This window comes from Epinephelus fuscoguttatus, linkage group LG13 (genome assembly GCF_011397635.1).
Source record: "Epinephelus fuscoguttatus linkage group LG13, E.fuscoguttatus.final_Chr_v1".
Taxonomy (NCBI): Eukaryota; Metazoa; Chordata; class Actinopteri; order Perciformes; family Serranidae; genus Epinephelus; species Epinephelus fuscoguttatus.
In genome coordinates, this window is record NC_064764.1 from 5,523,579 (window position 1) to 5,548,092 (window position 24,514).

At 40.3% G+C, this 24,514-nt stretch overlaps 1 protein-coding gene across 1 annotated transcript; it reads left to right on the forward strand.

Moving 5' to 3' along the window:
- Positions 1-840: 840 nt before the first annotated feature.
- si:dkey-219c10.4 (high affinity cGMP-specific 3',5'-cyclic phosphodiesterase 9A) lies at positions 841-17,969 on the forward strand. The gene is made up of 14 exons (XM_049593243.1): positions 841-928; positions 6,886-7,035; positions 7,134-7,185; positions 7,310-7,412; positions 8,719-8,861; positions 8,951-9,010; positions 10,028-10,205; positions 12,881-13,003; positions 14,180-14,272; positions 14,444-14,511; positions 14,622-14,724; positions 17,100-17,204; positions 17,464-17,610; positions 17,775-17,969. Exons 1-14 carry the CDS (start codon positions 841-843, stop codon positions 17,967-17,969), a joined length of 1,608 nt encoding a protein of 535 aa, XP_049449200.1.
- Positions 17,970-24,514: the final 6,545 nt, after the last annotated feature.

Sequence of the window (24,514 nt, forward strand, 5' to 3'; positions counted from 1 at the left end):
ACAATATCTTATCATTATGACTTACTATTTTCTGCAAATATCCTTTAAATCTAATTGCTGTAATTTTTTTTATTATATTTAAATAGTTTTTTATATAGTTACCTTATGTTTTCTCATCATTTTCGATTTGACTTATCTCAAAACCACGAAATATTTAATTATTTGATAATGAGACATGTTAATGTGATCTTCTTGATTTATCATCTCATAATTATAAGATACCATCTCATAAGTATGAATTAATAACACACCAATATAGGGTATTATGTCAGAAAAAATGTTATCGGTATCAGGTAATAACATTAAAAGTTTCTTGTTATAACAAGATGTTTTTCATGTTTTTAAGACATTTTTATGTTATGACAAGAAACTTTTCTTATAAAAAAAATTCTTGTTATAATAATTTACTTATACTTTTTTTTATTTAGTTATGACGTGAAACATTTCACATGATGATATGATCATTTATCACATAATAATGTGAAATGAAATGTTTCATGTAATAACATTTTTTTTAACAAGCGTTTTTTGTCTTGTTTTTTTCCAAGTGGTGGAAATTGGCCTCCATACATAGATCTACAAATAAAACAAATAACACAACATTCACAAAGAAGACAACAATTAGAAAAAGGAGGTTAGGCTACTTTAAATTAAAATAATCCGTCTGTTGTTTGAAAAAATGTCACGGTACAAAAGATGGAAAAGGAAGGAGGAGCAGAAGAGGAGGAGGGAATAAAATCAAGGGGGTGGAGTGTTTACCAGTTAAATAATGAGGCGAGACAGACATTAAGTAGAGATCAGGAGAGCACACAGCAACATCAGTGGCCCTGAATTCATGACATGGCAACAAAAATCATCTTCTTCACAGTGAATGGGAGACCGGAGCAGGCTGAGTTCCCAGTGGATTGCCCTGCCCAGGATGTCAAAGGTAGTAGCAGAAAATTATGTTACTATCGAAAGTGTACTTCTTCAGATTAGAAAAATATTTTAAGGTATATCTGAGTGCATACACATGTGCAGTTATAGTGTGTAAAAATCAATGTCTACATCTGTAACATGATCCATTGTTTACATTTGCCAAACTTTGACAAACACTAATTCTGACAGCTTTTTTGTAAACCAAACAAGAAAGCAACTTTAATACGTGCCTGGATCAAATGCACAGTCAGCCATCACACAAGCAGATAAAGGAATTGTATGTGTGTAATGGAGGTTGTTTGAGCTACAGGCAGCAATACAGCTGCTACTGACAGCTCCTCACTTGTTACATAGGCTGAAGGCTTTGTCTGTCACTGGCTTCACATGTTCTTTACTTGGGAGGCAAAAGGAACCTTATTGACGCTCTCATATATAAAGGTAATAAGCATATATTTATCAATGACAGTTTGTTATTGTGTTGTCTGGAGTATTGTCTATAGGCTATGTAGAGTCTGCATGCATCTGTAACGGTCTTAAATAAAAGTGGAACCACTTTTTAACAAGGCAAGCTTTATAAAAGGCTCATAAGTTACAACTTTTATTAATGTCAGTTAATTGTTTACAGATGCTTAAAGATCAGTGAAAAGGCTTTATTTATAAAGAAAAAAAAAGGGGGGTGCCACATTATGAAAAATCCCTTTGGTCTATGTTTATCCTTTTATTTGTTAATTATGCAAATACATGTATAAATGTAGAATATTGGTTACCCATTAATAACAAGTTAAAATGGATTTTGGTCCAGATCCTCTGCCAGGGACGGCCCTAGGATTTTGGATTTTGGTGGCCCTAAAACACTCCCGGCACAATCCCCAAATCACACACTGCTCATAACCAATGGTGTAGTGGTAGTTGATGAGGTGGGTGTACAACTAGGTAGATAGGAGATTATTGAGGAGGAAGTGGGTATACTTTACTGTATACTCCAGCAGCTTTTTGGCTGGTAGGTGTGTGTACTGTCGCGACTGTGGCTCCGAGGTAGGGCAGGTCATCCACTATTCAGAAGATAAGCCATTCGATCCCCAGCTCCTCCTAAACCCCAATTGCTCCCAATGGCTGTTCCATCGGTGAGTGTGTTTAAAACTCAGTAGCGGTTGGCAACTTGTATGGTAGCCTCGGCCACCAAGTGTGTGAATGTGTGTGTGAATGGGTGAATGTGAGTCGTAGTGTAAAAAGTGCTTTGAATGGTGCAGGTACACTTACCATTACTGTAAATATCAAGACAACACTCTTTCTAGCATTGTACTGAACATCATATTCTACCCCATATTCAGAACAAATATTCAGTAAATGCTGAAAGCCAGCAGTCCTTGGTGAGAGAATGGCCAAGCTGTCAGCATACATAAAATGATTTACCAAGGTATTACCAAACATACAGCCTGGTTTACACCCACTCAATTTCCTGGATAGTTCATCCATGTACAGGTTGAAAAGGGCAGGTGAAAGTAGCCCCCTGTGGCGTACTCCATTGGCCACCCCAAATGAGGAAGAGAGACATTTACTCCATTTTACCTGCATTCTCTGTTTGGCATACCAGAAAGCTAAAATCCTTATAATGCTATCTTTGACGTAATTTCTGAAACAGTTTAAAATGGTTAACACGATCAAATGCCGTAGAGGCATCAATAAAACCAATTAAAACAGAGGAGTTCTGCCTCAGGTACACATGGGTAGCTTCCTTCAAGGCATAAATGCACAAGTCTGTGTCAAGCTTAGCCTTAAAGCCAAACTGATTGTGTGTGGTGTCAATATAGTGACTTAAGCGGTCAAGCAAAATCCTTTCAAGGACCTTGGATACCATGCTGGCTAAAGCAATTGGCCTATAGTTGTCTATCCTACCAACTTTGCCAGCTTTGTCCTTAATAACTGGCACAAGAGTGACGGACAATATAGAGTCAGGCAGCAGCCCATGTGTCATGAACCCAGTAAACACATGGCAAGTAATGCTGCAGCCTTAGGACTTGCAAATTTAAGGTGTTGAGCTGTGATATGATCAGAACCACTAGCTTTCTTCTCAGAGAGCTGTTTTATGGCCTGATAGACTTCACTGAAAGTGATGACTGTCTCCTTGTCCACTACACTTTCCACCATGTATGGGGTACTCTTGGTGCTATTAAAAAGAAGAGAATAGTGTTGTTGCCACATTTCGGCTATATTATCAGCATCAGAGATATCCTCTATGACACTGGGGGTTGAAATATTGGTCTTATTTAAGGCTCTCACCTCCTTCCAAAACCCAATGATATTATTACATAAAAGCTTATCAGCCATTGCATTCGCTCTCATGGCCTGTTCATATTTGGCAATGTAACGGATGCCGTATTTGTATCTAGCATTGGTAAGCTTTTTATTTTCCAGTAGGGGCCCACACATGAACACACAAACGAACACATGCCAGCAGTAGCTTCCAGGCCTATTTATTATATATACATATGCAAGGTCCACGTCGGTTGCTAGGGAACCAGGGCAATCTGATGACAAATGGCTTACTGGAACAAGAGCTACATGGACAAGGGCGGAGAGCACAGAATTGATGGAATGCTACTATACCAGCAATCCCAGAAAGATGGGATACATGCAGAGAATGTGGGAGCTATGGATATTTCGAAGCTCACAATCAAGAGTAACTAAGAAACATCTGGCAACACAATGTTCCTACATCCCCAACCACCAACTACTAACACAACTAGAGATCAATGAAATACTTCAACAATGCTACGGCAAGGGAGAGCCAGGACAACAGATCAGCAGGGGGATGTCATCATCACCCCCACAATCCGATATTGGGTACCAAGGCCCAGTAGATATAAACAGCCTCAATGTAAGAGCAGCTGGCCTGAGAAAGTAGATCGTGAGTAAACTGGAATCCTGGAGCCTCCGACGAAATCTGAAGCTTAGTTGCCAAGTACCTTCAGATGATCTGCTAGAAGATGCGAATGCTGCCCTAAATACCATTCCTACAAGGACCATCAAGCTGATTCACAGTACAGCAACAGTAATCTTGGAGATGTTTGGATACAGGATGGACATGGTACATAAGAACCAGTACCCTCCATGGAGGAGATGATTGGAGGCCAAGATAAAGGCAACACAGAGAGAAGTTAGCCAACTAGCAGAGTTACACAGAGGGAACATGATGAATAAAGGGGTAGAAGTAGATGCCAGGAGAATAAACAGGATGTTCTCCCCTGAACCAGCCAGGGTATTCTCTCAGTGGCAGGGAAATAACAGCAGGTCAGACCCACCAAGAGCTGAGATGGAAACATACTGGAGGGGCATATGGGAAAGAAAAGCATCACACAACTCCGATGCCCAATGGCTACTGGACCTAAGACCTGCCCACAGCAACCTCCCTGAACAAGAACCAGTAACCATGTCAATGGCAGACATCCAGGAAAGAGTGTCAAAGCTGAAGAGCTGGACAGCACTGGGCCCTGATATGATCCCTACATACTGGCTGAAGAAGCTAACTGCACTCCATGAATGCCTAGCAGCACAGATGACTCAGCTGCTAAGGGATGGGTCCCACCCAGAATGGTTGACACAGGGCAGGACATTCCTGATCACGAAAGACTGATGACCTGTCTCTCCACAACATGGAAGCTCCTGTCAGGCATCATAGCGGCAAAGATAACTAGGCATATGGTCCAATACATGAGCGAGGTACAGAAAGGAATTGGCAGTAACACCAGAGGAGCCAAGCACAAGCTACTGGTCGACAGAGCAAATGCAGAGACTGCAAGAGCAGGAAGACACCGTCTGGACTGACAAGAAAGCCTACGACTCAATGCCACACACATGGATACTGGAATGTCTAGAACTATATATGATCAACAGGACACTAACTGCCCTCATAAAGAACTCCATGGGAATGTGGAAGACGACCCTAGAGGCCAACTCAAAGTTGATTACCCAAGTCAACATCAAATGTGGCATATACCAAGGGGATGCACTGTCACCACTGTTGTTCTGCATAGGCCTGAATCCCCTCAGTCAGATCATCAAAGAGACTGGCTATGGATACTGATTCCAAAGTGAGGCAACAATTGGCCATCCCCTCTATGTGGATGACATCAAACTGTACACCAAGAATGAGTGAGAAATTGGCTCACTGATCCACACCAACAGGATCTACAGCAAGGACATAGGGATTTCATTTAGAATAGAAAAGTGTGGCCGGATGGTATCAAGGAGAGGCAAGATGATCAGAACTGAGGGAGTTGACCTACCAGAGGGAAACATAGGAGATATCCAGGACAGCAACAAATACCTTCGGATCCTGCAGACTACTGGAAATCATGAGGAGTACAGGAGTACATCAAGAAGATGGCCCCAGAGGATAAGCTGCTAAGTGAAAGACTCAGACAACAGAAACCTGATGAGGGCAAAGAGGTGGAGGAGCAAACAACATGGAGGGACAAGCCCCAACATGGTGCATACCACCGTCAGATAGAGGAAGTGGCTGATATCAAGAAGACCTACTACTGGCTGGAGAATGCTGGACTGACAGACAGCACAGAGGCACTAATCATCACAAGAACAGGCCCTAAGCACAAGGGACATAGAGGCCAGGGTCTACCACAGCAGATCAGACAAAAGGGGGCAGGCTGTGCAAAGATACCCCTGAGATGGTCTAGCACACAGTTGCAGGGTGTAGGATGCAAGCATGATCAGTGTAAATGGTGAGGCACAACCAAGTGGCTGGGATATTGTTGAGAACAACAGATCCTGTAGGACTTCAGCTTCCAGACTGACAAACAGCTGCTGGCTAACAAACCGGACATAGTGGTGGTTGACAAACACCAGAAGAGGGCAGTTGTGGTTGTTGTGGCGATACCAGCTGACAGCAACATCCAAAAGAAGGAATATGAAAAGGTGGAGAAGTATCATGGGTTGAAAGAACAACTGGAACAGATGTGTAAGGTCAAAGTTGACGTTGTGCTCATGATAATAGGAACACTCGAGGCAGTGACCCCCAAACTGGGAGAGCGGCTCCGGCAGATTCCTGGAATAACATCTGAAGCCTCAGTCCAAAAGTGTGCAGCCCTAGGAACTGTGAAGATGCTGCGCAGAATCCTCAAACTCCCAGGCATCTGGTAGAGGACCCGAGCTTGAGGATGACACACATACCACCCTAAGAGGGTGATTTATGTGTATATATATATATATATATATATATATATGTGTGTGTGTATGTTCACAATTTAACTAATAATAACCAATGAATATAATAATACAACACAATATTATAAGAAAATTTATAATATAATATAATAATAATATAGTATTGTATTTTTTTTTAAGTAGGCTATTGATGTATCAGTGTCTAAAGTGAATAATGAAGATGAAAATAAAATATTTGAGATTAACAATATATGCGACAGTGTTTATGTAATGAACTCTGTCCAGCTTACAGAAGTGGATTTATCATTTGTGTCTTGGGGTGTACGGATGAACTGACTGGATGTGCTTCTCTAACTGGAATCCAGGAAACAAAAATAATATTGTTTATTTTATTAATAAATTGATTTAATTATTAATACAATGACAAGCAACCTCACAACCTTTATAACAATATGATAAATATAGAAATCAACATTTTCTTAAAAAAAATGATGATAATAATGATATAATTGATCTATAAGGCTTTAGTAAATTATTTGTTAACAAATAGTAAAAACGTGAAACCATCTCTCAATAGAGGTGTGTATAAAAAGTTTCCATTTTGAGAATGACTGACATAAAGGTGAACTTTTGAGTGCAGTTGCCTTTTTTCAACCCCATAAATGAGCAAATGCACACAGTATGATAACTGCCAATTTTCATGCCTCAGTATATCTTGAAATAGGTATACCACTGCAACCCTACTCAGGGCAAAGTGTGAAATGACCAGTGAGCTGTTCTTTTCAGATCTGTTCCGCTCTGCAGCAGAGGCAGGACCTCATGACATCCTGAAGTTGTACAATCCTAAAGGCAACATCATCAACATCTCCCCAAGCCTGGACCCCAACAGCCCAGACTCCTGCTACAAGCTGGAGGTGGTGGCTGCCGACTGCAACAGTGAGCCGTTAGGTATCTTTAACTTTGCACCATCGGAATCGCAGTGCATAAGTTTGTTTAAAATGACTGACAGGCTCCCTTTTTTCTTATCCTTCAAGGTGCAGAGCTTGCTGGTGCACTAGGATTTGACCTCTCCTCCATGGAGAAAAGGTAGGCAAGGTGGGAAATAACAGAAAACAGGACATGCTTTGGCACAAGACTTTGCACAATGTAGACCAAAGGTCTGGATAAATGTATGATGACTTAACACCTCAGTGATAGTGTGTGATCTCAGACTGCAGGGCCTGGAGAAGAAAATTATGATCAAGGCCGGCGAGACGCCTGCAGTAGTGTATGAGATGAAGAAACAGGTGGATTCATTCCGGGAGAAACTAGAGGTACAATACTTTCTGTATTTGGTGGTTTTGAAGCTCTGCCCTAGAAAGGTAAACACAGTAACTACAATTTTGGTCCAAACTGAGTAAATTAAACCTTTGGATATCTGTTCTATCTTTGTGGCAAAATTGTACTGGTTCAATCGTGTTCTGTTTTACAGAAAATAGGATGTAAAAATTGCAGTAACTATAACACCTAACCAAAATAAGACAGTAAAAGACAGTAAATATAGTTACTGCGGTCTGCCTTGGGTCCCAGGAGATCTGGGATTCTACTGGGTCTAGGATATTATAATATTATTATATTATAATATTGCAGTAAGCATATTACAAGCAACATCACTGATGATGATGACAATGATGATGATGATGACAATGATGATGATGATGATGATGATGATGATGATGTCAGGGAATCAGAATATAGGTCAAACCTGATGTAGTGAACATAACAACAAAATAGCACATAAGTGTTGCTTAAAAAAGTTTCCTCATACTGAACAGATAAGACACTAAAATTGTAGTCACTGCATTTTGCCTTTTCACCTATAGAGCTGTTAAAGGCCAGGGTCTTTCACAGTGGGTCCGTGAGCCTTACAGGGTCCTCAGAGTTACCAACCCAGTCTCACTCCTAAGTCATCGAAATCCGGTGCTTGGTCAGTGACTTCTGGCATCAGCCATAGACGATAAAAGCCATCCTTTCATGTTGGCACGATATGCAGCCACTCACTGTTGTAGTATAACAGCATCCGGTGGCGTTAGGGGCAAACACAGCGGGACAAGAACGAAGTTAAGGTGGCAAAAGTCTGAGTCGGGCATGTGGGACGGGTGGTGGATGGGTCCAACAGCCAACACACGTCAACGTCAACACCGTCAACAGTCAATGCACCCATGGCAGTCCATGACCAGATATGATAGATAGATTGCTATGTGATGATATGTGATCTTGATCTTGACAAGTTTTAATTAATTTTTTCAAAAAGTAAAATGTATCTGAAAATACACATTAACATGAATCCAACATATTATTTGGGAAAATAAATTGCCACAATCATGAAACCTATTTAATTAATAGTACAAAACATTAATGATCAGCTAACTGTTACCCATGATTCCTATGCAATCATGCAGCACTTTTTTTTTTTTTATCAATTATTGGCCAATTACCTGTATTATTACCAGTATGTCATGTACAAACACTCTTAACAGAAATTAAGGTAAAATATGAGACAATGTTGCTGCATGAGTCCCATTGTTTTGCTCTAGCCTGCAGGCTCTGCTGACTGGATTTGTCTCCATCCCTTTTCAGAGTGTGGAGCATCTGAGCTGGCTGGGATTGTTTAAAGACCTGTCAGAGGGAACACACAAGCCCTCCCCATTCTACCACAAGAGAACCCTCCATAAAACCAGGAAGGAGTGTGAGCATGTACGGGAAAAGTTCCTTCAGATGAGGCACGTCCACATGCAAAAATCCCTAAAAATGACAGCCCTCCATTTATCTTACCAAGTAATCATTAATGCTTCTGTAATCACCTTTGCAGCTCCCTGGAGGTGTCAGAAGAAGTAAAGCAGTACTTAAAGACCCCAACCTTTGATAACTGGTAAGTTTCAGTGTGACCAATATGAATGTGGACATGGTTCTGTGTCACCTGCAACATCAGTGTTCATCACCGTGTTTTCTTTGTGCCTGCGTGATCACAAACAAACAACGCGTGCACCTGTTTCCTTAGTGTGCAGACAGTGAGGCAGGCTGTCCGCTAATGACAGTCGTGCCCAACAAGCACCTCTGATGCACTTCTGAAGAGGATGGGAGACGTCTCCCTTTTCTTTTGATCGACACACTCATCTCAATATGAATAGGCCTGCAGAGGGCTCACAAATCAAAAGGTTTAATCAACAGCCCATGTTTGAAGTGGGCTTCATGGGGGAGTGCATGCAGCATTCAGTAAGGTTCAGTCGTCATTTCATTTGTCCAAAAGCTTTTAAAGCAAACCCACAATGGTGGCAGTGGATAGATATGCGGTTATTCACAGGCTACAGAATGACAGCTGAAGCTTGGGACGTCACATAATCATAATAAATTATAGGATTCCTTTGAAACCCTGATGAAATATGCTTTTTGCTTCCTGCTCTGTGGCATAGAGAGATTATACAGTTTGGCATTGTTTATTATTGTCGACAAATCCCATGAAAAGACCAAAACCAACAATTATTTAGTCTGTTTTTTAACACTTTATGACTTCCTTACCTGGTCTCTGACGCTCAGCCCCAACCCATTCCTACTGAAGACATATTTATTAAATATTCCAAAATAGATCAGCAGTTTTCTAAAATACTGATGTGTGTATGTATATATATATATATATATATATATAAATATATATACAATGTTCTGATGTAATGTGCAAATGTAAAATATGTGTGGTTTGCAGAGATATATAATGCCAAACATTTCTCCTAGCAACTTGATTGATAATGCTCAGAGTAGTGAGGTTTATGTGGAAGTCTTTGCTAGTTATTCATACGTTCAGTCATTTCTTAGGTGAGATGCCTTCTTTAAATTATTTTTTATTATATTAGCATAATGATGTGTACTGTTGGTGTGTGTGTGTGTGCAGGCAGTGGGAGGACGCAGAGATCATGGTGCTCCTGCAAGTCATGTACACAGACTTAGATTTCATAGCAGCTTTCAACATTGAGCCCGAAGTACTGCAACAGTTCCTGTTTGAGGTCTATCGAAGATACAACAACATCCCTTTCCACAACTTCAAGCACTGTTTCTGTGTTACCCAGATGGTGAGTGTGTGTGTGTGTGTGTGTGTGTGTGTGTGTGTGTGTGTGTGTGTGTGTGTGTGTGTGTGTTAGAGTGACACTGAGAGCCCAAATATGTCTGTAATCATGAAATTGTGCAATCATGCCAAATCATCCTTGATGGCTAATTGAAGGACATCTGGCCCTCAGGGTTGAGAGGTGACTCAAATCAGTGGACAGCTCTGCAGGTTAGACAGTTTATCTCAACATATTCATGAAAAACACATGATAATGATTTTAATTCTTGCCTTTAACATTTCTTTAAAAATGGCTGATGCATAATGGATTCATTCTTTGGACCTGCATTAATCAATGCGTTTGGTATAAACAGATGCCTGTATGTAAGATGAAATGTTTGGCTATACGAACAAAATCACTGAGAATCACCTTTATCTTATTTTATCTGATTATTTTTGGTAAACATTTAGTTGATGGTTTAGTTTGAGCACCTCTCACTATAAGCAACTCTTTCAAGCACAAAAAGTGAGGCAACCAAGATGGTTTGAAGGCAATTTTACATAATGGCCAAACATTGAATTACAAGTTTTGCATCCATCACATGATACTGTAGGGCCCAAAAAGACTTTTTCCCATAGCCTAATGTGAAGGAGATGTTTATTTTTTCAATAGATTAACTCTTTTGAGCTTCACAGTCACTGGAAATCCCTGGCTGTATGTTTAAGTCATTTTTATCCCCATCAAAGTTAGTGGCAAGCTAAACCAGAAGTTAGCTGCTTGCCCGCAGTAAGTCTCTCATTCACTTGCTCTATCAGCCCTACTATGCAGAACATCCGGGTAATTTCATACACAGGAATCAAACTTTTTGGCTTCATGTGACACCGAACAACTTTCACTGGAAAGCATGGGGCCTATGGAAGCAACTTGTTGACTTACTATCCTCTACAAAATATTCAATTGATTAGTTTTTATTTAAAAAATATTGATTGCTACCATAGGTGTTTCTCACCCATTTTTGGGGGTGCTGAAGCACCCCTAAATTGAATCCAATCATCCCTAAAATTTGAGAGATTTTTTTTTATTTTTTATTTTTTTTACTGTATGTCCATTTTTAACAAGCTAGGAAAGTGTCAAAACCATACAGTACTTGGTTGCAACGTAATATTTTAACAACAAAAATACAGCAGCACCCCCTCCTCTTGCCTCAAAAATGGTTTGATCCACCCCATCCCTCCCATAGACATATATACAGTATATATGTCTATGATCCCTCCCTCCCACCTTTCCCCGACTCGGGCTCTGAGTGCTCTATCTGCACAGAGCAATGCGCTGCCTTCCAGTGGGTGATATGCAGTAGTGGTGTAAGTACCTGGCTTAAACCAGGATATGTGGCACATCTCTTAACTTCTACCACTCAATACCAACACATTATTATCATTACCAGTCCTCATTTTTGCTGCATTTAATCGTAGGTCACTGTTTATGTTGTTAGGTAGGAATTAGCTGACGTTTTTTCTAGCTACAGGTGGTCAGTACCACTGTCCTCTGTTTGAATTGGAATGAGAGAAGCTAGCTATTGTGTCATGTGCATGTGTTAATATTAAAGCCAAGGTGCTACTGACTAGCTAACTGACTGGATGCCCATTAACAATATAACTCCTATTGTGTGTATTTATTATTATTATTTTGTAGATTTCAAGCACTTTTCTTTTTTGAAGTGTATTTTTATTTATGTATTTATATTATATAATACAGACAAGAAGGAAAAAGGCAGAGACAAACTTGAAAAAGTCAATTACTGTTAATGTGTTAATGTTACATGTTGTGCATTGCATTTCAAATAAAAGTCCAAAAAATAAGTCCAAGGTCCATTTTTGGTATTTTTGGTGCTCACTGTAGGGGGCTGGTTTACTCCAGAAACATACATACTGTTTATGTGTATGTTGAGGAGCTGCTGTATCAAAATGAGTTATCCTCCCTCAGAAATTAGGGTTACGGTATGTTTCTTTTATGATTCCAGTCCATTCCTCTTTTGCTGTGGCTCAGCATTTAAATAACCTTTATCAGATTTGATGGTTTAGTCACAGACTTTCCCAAAAAGTGTCAAATGTGGGAATGAAATTGCTTTAAAATGTACAAAACAGTGAAATTTATCTTGCCTGGCTGGGCAGCTCTCTGGGTGCTCAGCACCCCTAAACCTCTGATCCTAGAATCGCCCCTGATTGCTATCCAAAAATACATAACTGTAAACTGTACTCCACTCTACCTGCTCAGCACCAAACAGCAGTCTGATAAGTGGACCCAGCCCTCCTGAGTGTGTTATATGTGTTGGTTGTTCGATGTCTAGTGGTGTTTGTGCATTGTGTTTTGTATTCATATGTTGTTCAGTGTTTGGTGGTGTTTATTTATCTATCTATCTATCTATCTATCCATCTATCTATCTATCTATCTATCTATCTGGAGCATATGGCAGCTAGAGCCAGATATATATCTCTGAGAAGTTAGTGGAGCTGTAACAACATTATAACAGGCTATGTCAAGGTTGCGTTTATGGTTGTATTGCCCCCAAATGGGAAAAAAAACAATTAATGATGCATTAATCATTTTATTGTTCAGAATAAATGGCAGCGTTCTTTAGCGACATTATGTACATGATGACCTCTCCAGTTCTCATTCTGTACTCATTCTTTATTTCTGAGCAGATGTATGGTTTGATCTGGCTGACTGACCTGAAGAGTAAGATGGACAGCGTCGACTTGCTGATCATGCTGACCTCTGCAGTCTGCCACGACCTTGACCACACAGGATACAACAATGCCTATCAGGTATATGACATCCACTCTTTGTGCTTTTGCAGATAGTGTGTTCTTGCTGAGTCAAAACACAAAGAACGAATTTAGCACTAATTTGACTATTATGAATTGATTTCTCAAACTCAGACAGCTGCAGCCTTATGTTAAAGCTGAAGCCTTTTTTATTAGAAAGCCCTTTTTGGCATTCTGCCTTTTAGATTTTGTGCCTCATCAAGTACATTGCAATTACTTTGAGAATAGAGCTTTTCACAGTTAATATGAACAGGGTAAAAATTACAGCAACCATTTACACTTCCATTGTACATATGGGCATGTGGATATTGTATTTTAAGATAGACTTAAAAATCTGTATTACCACTGTGGGGTTGTATGCCTTCACAAACCTGTCAAGTTGTTAAAAACATAGATGTGTCCCCCCCCGGCAACACAGAGGATGTATACAATTAGCAAAGTTTTAAGGTGGGCACCCAAGTTTAGAGTCACCTATTCAGTATCTGACCAAATGTGTCTCATTGTGCTCCTGGCCAGAAAAGTCTTTTTGCATTATGTTTATATTTTAACATTATGATGATCTTAGACCTTTTGAGTATAAATGTTATCACTTCATCATTATGTCCTATTAGACGTTTGTATAAAATTTTGTCACAGTTAGCATATGAATGCCTGAGTTATGGCAAAAAAACATTTGACCCTTTGACCCTCGACCACAAAATTCTACCAGTTCATTCATGAGTCCAACTGGACATTTGTGCCAAATTTTTAATGAATTTCCCTCAAGGTGTTCTTGAGGTACCACATTCACGAGAATGCCATGAACATTGTCACAGTGACATTGACATTTGACCAACAAATTCTTATCAGTTCCTTGAATTCAAATCAACATTTGTGCCAAATTTGAAGAAATTTCCTTGAGGCGTTGTTGAGATATTGCTTGCTCTTGGCCAATATATACTAATAGCTGTTTATCTTATATACAGCATGCTGTATCACTGACATAAGCACGTGGTAAACCCTCATAATGTTTCCAGTCTGTTGTATTTTACTTTTTTAATTTGAAATACAACATTTAAATTTTAATCCAGTTTTTCGTTGTTGTCTCTTGAGGCTTTGGCACCAATGCATGCAGAACTGCTTTAATACCAACTCTATTTTAATGTTAATCTAAAGTGATATCTGACTATCTTTCAGATAAATGCTCGGACTGAACTTGCTCTCCGCTACAATGACATCTCTCCACTGGAGAACCACCACTGTGCAGTAGCTTTTGAGATACTGGAGAAGGTAAGGATGAAAACCTGTTTGTTCAAAAATTTCTGCCCAAGCTGCCATGAAACATACATTTTAGTTTAGGGATTTAAATTAAACCAAGACAAGACCAGACAAGGGCAGAGCTATCACCATGAGATAGAGTCTGTCAACTCTGCAGTCAATGAAGGATTTTGTGTTTTGTAGACAGAGAGCAACATATTCAGGAATTTGTCCATGGATCAGTACAAACGGATAAGGGAAGGGATCATCAAGTGAGATCATCTTTCTGGTTTTCTTAACATGCACATTTTCCCATGTTACTCAGCCGTAATGGCATTACACTTCATGGTATTGAATGGGTTTTATTCTGTCATAACTGCAGATGCATCCTAGCCACTGACATGACAAGGCACAATGAGATTCTCAACAAGTTCAAGTCCATCCTGCCAGCTTTTGACTTCACCAACAAGGACCACAGAGATGTGGTAAGAGGAAAATAGTGTAATAAGGAGACGCTTTTTATGTTTTACTCTTAATAATACTACTAGTTTATCCTACACATAAAACGCAAAATAAAGAATACAACTATGGGATAAAATAATTCCAATTTTTAATCTGTATGTTTCTGTATTATGGAATAATATGATGTCACTAAACTTGTCTAATTAGACAACATAGATGAAAATACCTGTGTGGGTGGGCCATGGTCGTTTGAGCCATTGAACTGACAAGACAGGACTAGCAGCCGCCTCCACAATAGAGGCTTTGAACATGGCCCACTCAGACTCCATGTCCCCAACCTCCCCCGGGATGCACGAGAAATTCTTCCGGAGGTGGGAGTTGAAGACCCCACAGACAGGGTCTTCAGCCAGACGTTGCCAGTTCACCCTCACTACACGTTTGGGTTTTACCAGGTCTGTCCGGCAGCCTCCCCCGCCATCTGATCCAACTCACCACCAGGTGGTGATCAGTTGACAGCTCTGCTCCTCTCTTCACCCGAGTTTCTAAGACACACAGCCGCAGATCTGCTGATACGACCACAAGATCGATCATTGATCTTTGGCCTAGGGTGTTCTGGTACCAGGTACACTTATGAATCTCCCTGTGCTCGAACATGGTGTTCGTTATGGCCAGTCCATGATTCGCACAGAAGTCCATTAACAATGTACTACTCGGGTTCAGATCAGGCAGGCCGTTCCTCTCAATCACCCCCTCTAGGTTTCTCCATCATTGCCCACGTGAGTGTTGAAGTCCCCCAGGAGAACTATGGCACCCCTTGCAGGATGCCGCCAAGAGACTCCAAGAAGGCCAGGTACTCCGCACTGCCGTCCAGTGCATAAGCACGAACCACAGTCAGAGACCTTCTTTTTGTGGCCCACAGTCACTTCGAGATGACCCTCTCGTTCTCCGGGGAGGACCCCAACACGGCGGCGCTCAGCCGGGGGCTTGTGAGTATCCTCACACCCGCCTGGCACCTCTCACCCTGAGCAACTCTAGAAAAAGCGAGAGTCCAGCCCCTCTCCAGGAGTTTGGTTCCAGAACCAGTGCTGTGCGTGTTGGTAAGCCCAACTATATCTAGTCAGAACCACTCCACCTCCCGCACCAGCTCCGGCTCCTTTCCCACCAGAGAGGTGACGTTCCACGTTCCAAAAGTCAGTCCATGACTCCAGGGATCGGTACGCCAGAGGCCCTGCCCCTGCCTGCCGCCTGGCACACAATGCACCCAACCCCAATTTCTGTCCCTGCGGGTGGTGGGCCCACAGGGCGACGGCTCCATGTTGTCTTTTCGGGCTGAGCCCGACCGGGCCCCATGGCCTAAGGCCCAGCCACCAGATGCTCACTGGCGAGCTCTCCCCCCCCGGGTCTGGCTCCAGGAGGAGGAGGCCCCATTGTCCCCATACCGGGCAAGGTACTCTGCTCCCGAAAGTAATAATAAATGTATGTAATAATAAAAACCAACTAAACAGATCAAAAGAGGGATCCCTCCTCAGTTGCTCTTCCTGAGGTTTCTCCCCGTTAAAGGGTTTTTTTGGGGGAAGTTTTTCCTTATCCGCTGTGAGGGTCCAAAGGACAGAGGGATGTCGTATGCTGTAAAGCCCTCTGAGGCAAATTATGCTTTGTGATATTGGGCTTTATAAATAAAATTGAATTGATTGATCAAACCAATAACACTTAAACACTTGATTTAAAAAAAAACAAATGAAACAAATGAAATAAACATAAGGCTATAAAAGCATTTTAAAACATGAATTCAATTAAATAAATAGCTAAATAACATTTGAATATTGGTCATAAAACATTCAAAAGCCATGCTAAGACATAGGTTTTACCATTATGGATATAAACACCTTTTGTTGCACTCAGATTCTCAGGTAGACTATTTCAGTGGCTCAGGAAATAAAAATGTAGTGTGTGAGATGACAACATTTCATGCTGATGTGATGTGAAAACTAAAAGCTGCTTCCTCAAGTAAATGCGATGCAAGAACATGTGGTCCTTTTAAAAACAAGCAGAAGATTATCTGAGAATGAAACCTGACCAATATAAAGACTTTCAAACGGGTGTAATCTGTCCTTCTGGTCCTGCAGGACTAAGGCAGAGGAGGTCTGAATCAGCTGTAACTGATCTGTAGTTGTATCAGTTTGGGGAAATAGGACAGCATTGCAATAGTTCAACCTGCTAGATATGAAAGTGTGCATTAATGGACACACTTTTATCTCATTTTAAGGACTCTGACATTAGGATTAGAAATGTTAGAATAACAGGTATATTTGACACTCCATCATACAGTGATTCAAACACTGGCCAAACTCTATACCTCTGTCTTTTCCCCATAATTTTTTCCCCATTGTGTCTTAAGCTGATGATGATTCTGATCAAAGTGAGTGACATATCCAATGAGGCGCGGCCCATGGAGGTAGCTGAGCCCTGGTTGGACTGTCTTCTACAGGAATTCTACAACCAGGTAACTGAGTCCTATTGTTCATAAAGACATGTCATACTGTGGTTGGTGACACCCAGATATTTATTCCCCAACCACAGAGGACTATTTACACATGATCTGACCTTCTAAAAATGTGTGTGTTGTTCTATTAATTCAAAACCTTGTACAACCTGATTCAGGAGAGACAGTTAATTAAAATGAAAGTCTAAATCAAAAGTTACACAAGCCAGCCCTAGAAGTACAGCCAACTGTGCCAACTGTGTCGTCTATCTGTCCTCAGAGTGATGTGGAGAAATTAGAGGGTCTTCCAGTCACCCCCTTCATGGATCGGGACAAAGTGACCAAGCCTTCATCTCAAACAGGCTTCATCAGATTCGTCCTTTTGCCTCTCTTCATCGAGCTGGCCAACCTCTTCCCCTGCTTGGAGGTGATTTTCTTTTTTAAAGAATCATGAATATCCAGTAAATTCACTGCGCAGTAGGTTACTCTGGGACATGAAGGGGATCACTTACTATATGAAAAACAGACAAGGCTGAGGGAAAGTTTGCACACTTGGGGTGGAATTTGATCAATTCCTCATTCATTCTGCAGCAACACATTATCAACCCGGTACGGAAGGCTCTCGATTACTACACAGAGATGGAGAAAGCGCTGGAGAGGGAGCAACAGAACCGAGCTCAGAGTGAGAATGCAGCCAAGAATAAGGAGCTGACTGTGGGCACACAGAGCACAGCTGACAGCCACACAGATGCTGGGCCCGAAGCCTCGAAACCAGACGCGCTCTGAACTATGGTGGACAGCACACTTAGTGCCAGTGTGATTTCAGATTGATTCAAATGTATTCTAACCATCTAAATTAGTCAAGAGAGCGCGGCCCTCCAGCTACGTGTTGTACATGAAAAATAAAGAAATAGAAAATATTAATTTTGAATTCAAAAATAAAAGATGTTCTTAAAATGCTTGCAACATATGTCCTTGAAAAAGGCAAACCTGTCTCAGTCATTATTGTCTTTTTTTTTTGTAAAATACTCCAGTCAAATACTTATTCTGGACTATGAAAACTATAAATAAACCATAAAAGATAATTTGACCTTTAGCTCACCTGGTAGAGTCTTTGGCAGTGGCCAGGGTTTAAATCTGACCCATGACCTTTTGCTGCATGTCGCCCCCTTTCTCTCTCTCTCTCCTCCTATCCTGTCACTCCCCAGCTGTCTGTACAAAAGGCAAAAAATAATCTTAAAAAACAAAACAACAAAAACAATGTTCAATTAGATTAATAATTTCTTATTTTCTTTGGTATTTTTTCCATCTAGGCCTACAGATATGCAATGATGATTGCTGGGTAATATGTATGCTGATGTTGTCAAATGTCAAGTCTCTATTTGTTCATATGATGAGACGATATGATACATGCTGTGTTTGTGCGTGTGTGCTTTATAACTAGTAACTAGTGTGCACTGGGGCGTAATTACATTATGCTACTGGCAACATGTGTATAGTGTATATTCTTGTCACTTGTATCTGTTTAGAAATGAGGTACAAACAGGATGTAGAAAATGGTGTGGCACTTTGTGTCTATGTTGTATGGACTGCTGTTTCTTTTCCATTATATCCGTGGTTCTTCAGGCCATCTTTCCAGCATCGTTCACAGAACTTCCTGTTGCTGCTGTAAAGAGTTTACACTCGTCCTGTTAAATGTATTCAAGTCATTCAGATAAATGTACATGTGAATGTGTTAAAGTTTGTATCAGCTTCACATAAAATACGGGATAAGGCTCTCAAATGAATAATTACACAACTCACATCCAAATGAACTGACAGGACAAGTTTCACATTCCTGGCAGACCCAGAATCAGTAACCTGCACAGAGCTGGTAATACACTTTGGTGCCCAGTCGAGTAAGACAACGATTCACCTGAGCTGTGTAGAGGAGACCGCCATTCCAACTTAACATTATCTTAAATCATTTAGTGCTTCATAGCCTCAAAAAGCCTCCAGACAGACAGAGTTACATAAGCCTGATCCCTTGCCCATTAAGTCCAACGGAGCTGTAGTCTTATTGAATAATCTGTGTTCTTACTTAAAAAAAATATTCAGAGAGTTTGACTGCAGGAACAAAAAAATAAACAAACAAACAAAAACATAAGGGCTATTGGCAGATTGAAGTGGAGACAGTTTTAATTATTCATGTTTAGATTGATCACATTGCATTATAGAATTATTGTTTAAACCATTAAAATATTAATATAATTATCACACTTTCAGATAAATATATATATATATATTATTGATTACCTACAAAGCCCTGAGAGACCTCAACCCAAGTTATGTATCAAATCTCTGCCCTATGTCCCTTTCCGTGCTCTGAGATCCTCAGATATGTTGCTCCTCGTAGTTCTGAGGTCCAGCTTCACACAGAGGTGACAGAGCCTTTGCGTTTAGAGCTCTTACACCTTGGAATGACCTGCCTGAGGAAATCAGGGTGGCAATTTTCTTGTCTTTTAAATCACTTGTAAACCCCACTTTTCAAAGAATTGCATTTCTGTGATTTAATCTGTTTTATGACAATTTATTCTGTTTTGCCCTTTGTGCTTTCTTATGTTGAGTTTTTGGCCTTTTGTCCATTTCATTCTTTTCACGTTATTAAATGTGTTCTGATTTTATTGTAAAGCACTCTGTAACTGTATTTTGAAAAGCACTATATTAATAAAGGTTATTGTTATTATTATTACAAACTGTTATACTGTCATTACTGTAAATTGTACTGAATGAGGAAAAGTGGTTTGTTGCTTGTTGGCTTTCAGAGTCTGTAATTAAAAAAAAAAAAAAAACATTCCTCAAAACATTAGGGGCTGTGCCATTTCACAAAAACAAACAAACAAACAAAAACATTGGCTATTGGCAAATTAAAGTGGAGACAGGTTTAATTATTCATGTTTACATTGATCACATTGCATCATAGAATTATTGATTAATCCATTAAAATATTAATATAATATAATCCTTGTATCCTGCATGCCTGCTCACTGACACTCTCACTGGAGCACTTGAACAGAACAGAGCCTTGGTGAGTGTTAGTAGTAACACCTGGACATCATGCTATCTGTTTCCTCCTGAGGAGTTCTAAATGTAACAATTCCACTTGTCATTAGGTGTAGAATACACTACTGAGCTGTAGGTGTCACCGTAGGCTCAGTCAGTCATCCAGACTGAAAGACATCAATACAGTCCTGTGATGCTCATATTTCTGTCAAATGAACAATAGATCAGCAGCCTACTATACTGGCTGTGTATGTGTATGGGCAAACACTTAAAGAATGAATGAATCTCATTTACTAAAACAATTTCAGACTTGGAATATAATAAATATTCACACAAAATACGGTGTCACAAGGGTTGTGATGAAAAAAACCCCCATGTTTTTGTATTTCCATCTCCATCATGAAGTTTGAATCTTAAAATCTCCATAATATCCAAGCAGCAGATGGTAGCTTGCAATGTCCTGTGGTTTAAAACCCATGTTGTTTTCTGAGTGTTTTACCATTCAGACTTTACAAGAAATGTACCGATGTTGGCTAAATATTACCAATATTGGCGATATTTTGCCAACATTAGAACTATTTTAGTGTAAATGAATTACATTGGACTGACGTTTGACTGTTACCAAGTCTGAATAAGTTTATCTGAAGCTACTTTATTTGGTTTACCAACTGTGCAGCCAAACCTCCAACTAGAGCCTCTGACAGCAGCCTGCAGCTGTTGCCTCCACCTGTCAACTGTCAAGTGAAAACAAGGATTCTATTTTTCTGTGTTATAGTACATCTAAGAATAATATCTAAAGTGGAAACTCTCTGTGGTTTTCTGCAGGCCCTGTTGGACTTAACAGACTTCCAGGTCAACCAGGAGCTGTTTAAGAGCTGGGAGGACAATTCCATCTACCAAAAGTTTTGACCTCTGTCAACCTCCACCTTAAGACCTGGGAAAAAGCCCTAATTCCTATTTCTGTCACTGTTTCCTAAAACTTGCTGGGTGACACTGGCATGTGAGAAAGCTGTGTCTAACCAGCAGGGTCAGATATTTGGTTTAGAGCACTTTATGACCATACTGTAAATGGTTATAGCAGTAGCCTTTCTGTCAAAAAGAAGCCACATAGCCCTGTGCATAAGATAACAGTGTCCCACAGGAAACCATACAGAAACAAGCACAGAAATGGTTTGAACACATTTCTAAAGAATATTTCATTTGCTGGGGGCAGCACGGTGGTGTGGTGGTTAGCACTCTCGCCTCACAGCAAGAGGGTTGCCGGTTTGATCCCGGGCGTGGGAGCCCTTCTGTGCGGAGTTTGCATGTTCTCCCCGTGTCAGCGTGGGTTCTCTCCGGGCACTCCGGCTTCCTCCCACAGTCCAAAGACATGCAGATTGGGGACTAGGTTAATTGGTGACTCTAAATTGTCCGTAGGTGTGAATGTGAGTGTGAATGGTTGTTTGTCTCTGTGTGTCAGCCCTGCGATAGTCTGGCGACCTGTCCAGGGTGTACCCTGCCTCTCGCCCAATGTAGCTGGGATAGGCTCCAGCCCCCCCACCCCGACCCCCAAGAGGATGAAGCGGTTAGAAGATGAATGAATGAATGAATTTCATTTGCTGGTGCAAGAACAACTGTATCTTTAGAAAAACTGTCAGAAAGAATTGTGTCTGTTTTTTAGGCTCTACATGTGTGCTTTTATTTATAATAATGATAATAATAATAATAATAACTTTCTTTGTATGGCAATTTTCAATATAAATAACAAAGTGCTTTACAGCATAAAATATTAGCACACACTCAATATCAACACAAAATACATACAAATTAAACATTACATCAACTTAAACATTACATCATAAAAGCCTTCCTGTAAAAGTGTGTCTTGAGGAGCGAGGTAAAACGAGGAACAGACTCTGAAAACCTGATTTCCTCAGGCAAATCATTCCTGGCCCTGATTGCAAAGGCCCTGTTGCCTTTTGTTTTCAGCCTAGACCCTGGAACAGCTAGCAGGGCCTTATCAGCGGATCTCAGACTGCGAGCTAGTTTGTGTGAGGATAAAAGGTCTGAAATATAGGCAAGGGCTAGCCCAAGTCTGGCCTTAAAAACAAATAAAATAATTTTAAAATCAATCCTAAAATGAACAGGCAGCCAGTGCAGGGATGCTAAAACAGGGGTGATGTGGTCCCTTTTTTTAGACCTAGTTAAAAGCCGAGCTGCAGCATTTTGTACTAACTGTAGATGATGAAGTGATTTCTGGCTGAGACAGGTATATAAGCTTTTACAATAGTCGAGGCGTGAAGAAATAAAAGCATGGATGAGTTTGGACATATGCACACATGTATGTATATATGCATATATATTTGGGGGCGGCAGTAGCTCAGTCCATAGAAACTTGGGTTGGGAACTGGAGGGTCACCTGCTCAAGTCCCCGTCTGGACCAAAATATGGAGCGTGGACTAGCTGGAGAGGTGCCAGTTCACCTCCTGGGCATTGCCGAGGTGCCCTTGAGCAAGGCACCGAACCCCCCAAGTGCTCTCAGCGCTCGGAGCGCCTGTCATGGGCAGTCCCACTCTGACATCTCTCCATTTAGTGCATGTATAGGTCCTGTTTGTGCATGTGTGTGTTTGGACCTGTGTGTAATTGACAACAGAGTGAAAAAAATGAATTTCCCTTCAGGGATTAATAAAGTATATAAGATTAAAATTAAAATTAAAATATGCCATGTGTATATATATTTTTTACCTTTTATCTTTATGTTTTTATACTTATGTATGTATGATATGTATAGATTTTTTATCTTTATATTTTTTATATTTGTAAGTGTATAATGGCACTTTGGGATTGTGAGAAAGTGCAATTTCATTCCCACGTACTCTGTATGTGCAAATGACAATAAAGTTGAACTTTACTTGACTTGAGTCAGACAGGGTAGTTTGTTCCTCCTCAGGAGCACAAGACCAGATTTATGGCCCCCTGTCAGGGATTAGTGCTCCAGCCTTCACCTTCTACCTGCAACCATTATTTCTTGTGAAAAGGCCAACGGTGTAAGTGAGAGCAAATGTGTCAGCATGGCTCAAAATGTTGTGCTTTCGCTGTCCAGTAGCACACATTAGGCTTACAGTAAGTGGATCATTAGTCTGCCTCTACAGCTCAGTGCAGTTACCAGACAGATTCCTCATAAAGCCAAATAAAGATCTGTACTATTTTAGGCTTTAGAGCCTTATTATCAGCAGTAGAGGAGACCCCTCTGACTGAAAGAAGAGAAGGGGACACTGTATCTGCTGCAGCTACGTACATGTGAGACAGAGAGGGGGGTGTACATACTAGGTAACTGTAGATGTGTGACAGGATATCTAAAGTGTGGACAGGAAACCAGTATACTGTATGTGTGTGTGTGCATGATGGAAAACATGTGTGTGTCTGTGTGTGTGAGAGAGAGACAGAGAGAAAGAAATATAGTACAGAGCAGGAAAGATGAGAAAAACAAGTGTTTTTGCTTTAAGCTTGAACACTGTAAGTGTGATGCCACTTTAACTGACCTTCATAGAAGTGTGGGCCTTTACACTCTCACTAAATCATTTTGAAAGAAAACAAAGAAATAAAAAGTTTTCTGTCTTGAATGGAGCACCTTGTTTGTTGTGTATTAAGATGTTTCCATCCTCTCACACTGCACAGATCAAGCTTGGACTGCAGACCTATAGTGTCATACAGTTGTTGAATTGAGACCTTTTTTTACAATTGACCTCCATGACACAGAAGAGTTTCTTCTACTTCATCTTATTCAATCTCAAACAATCCCAGCAACATCTAATGATCTGTCATCAAGGAACACCCACACTGAACTCGAGTGGGTACTGATTACACTTTGAGTGACATTTCAGTGGATGTGTGGATTAAATAAGAAAACTTTACATTTTGGGGGACTGTTGAAACAATGTTGAAACATTTAAAAAATATTACTTTGAGCTTAGCTTGTTCACTTAAATACTGAAATATGACTAACGAATGTTTAATTAACCTCTTTAAATGTTTCACAGTGATTTCTTATTAACGGGAAAATAAATTTGATGATTTCAGTAAATGCAGTTATTAATGATGTCTGACATTTAGGTCCTATGAGCTTTTGAAGTTTACATAAGCAGGCATTATCACATTTTCAATATGATCTTTTTTGTTTTTAACAAAGTACTTTGAACTTGCCTACTTTTTCTAAGCAGCTTTATTTAACCAAACTGCATTTCTCTAGTTCTTCTTCCAGTGTGAAGCAATGTGCAGCTTACCCAACACTGGCGATATCTTGAAGTTAA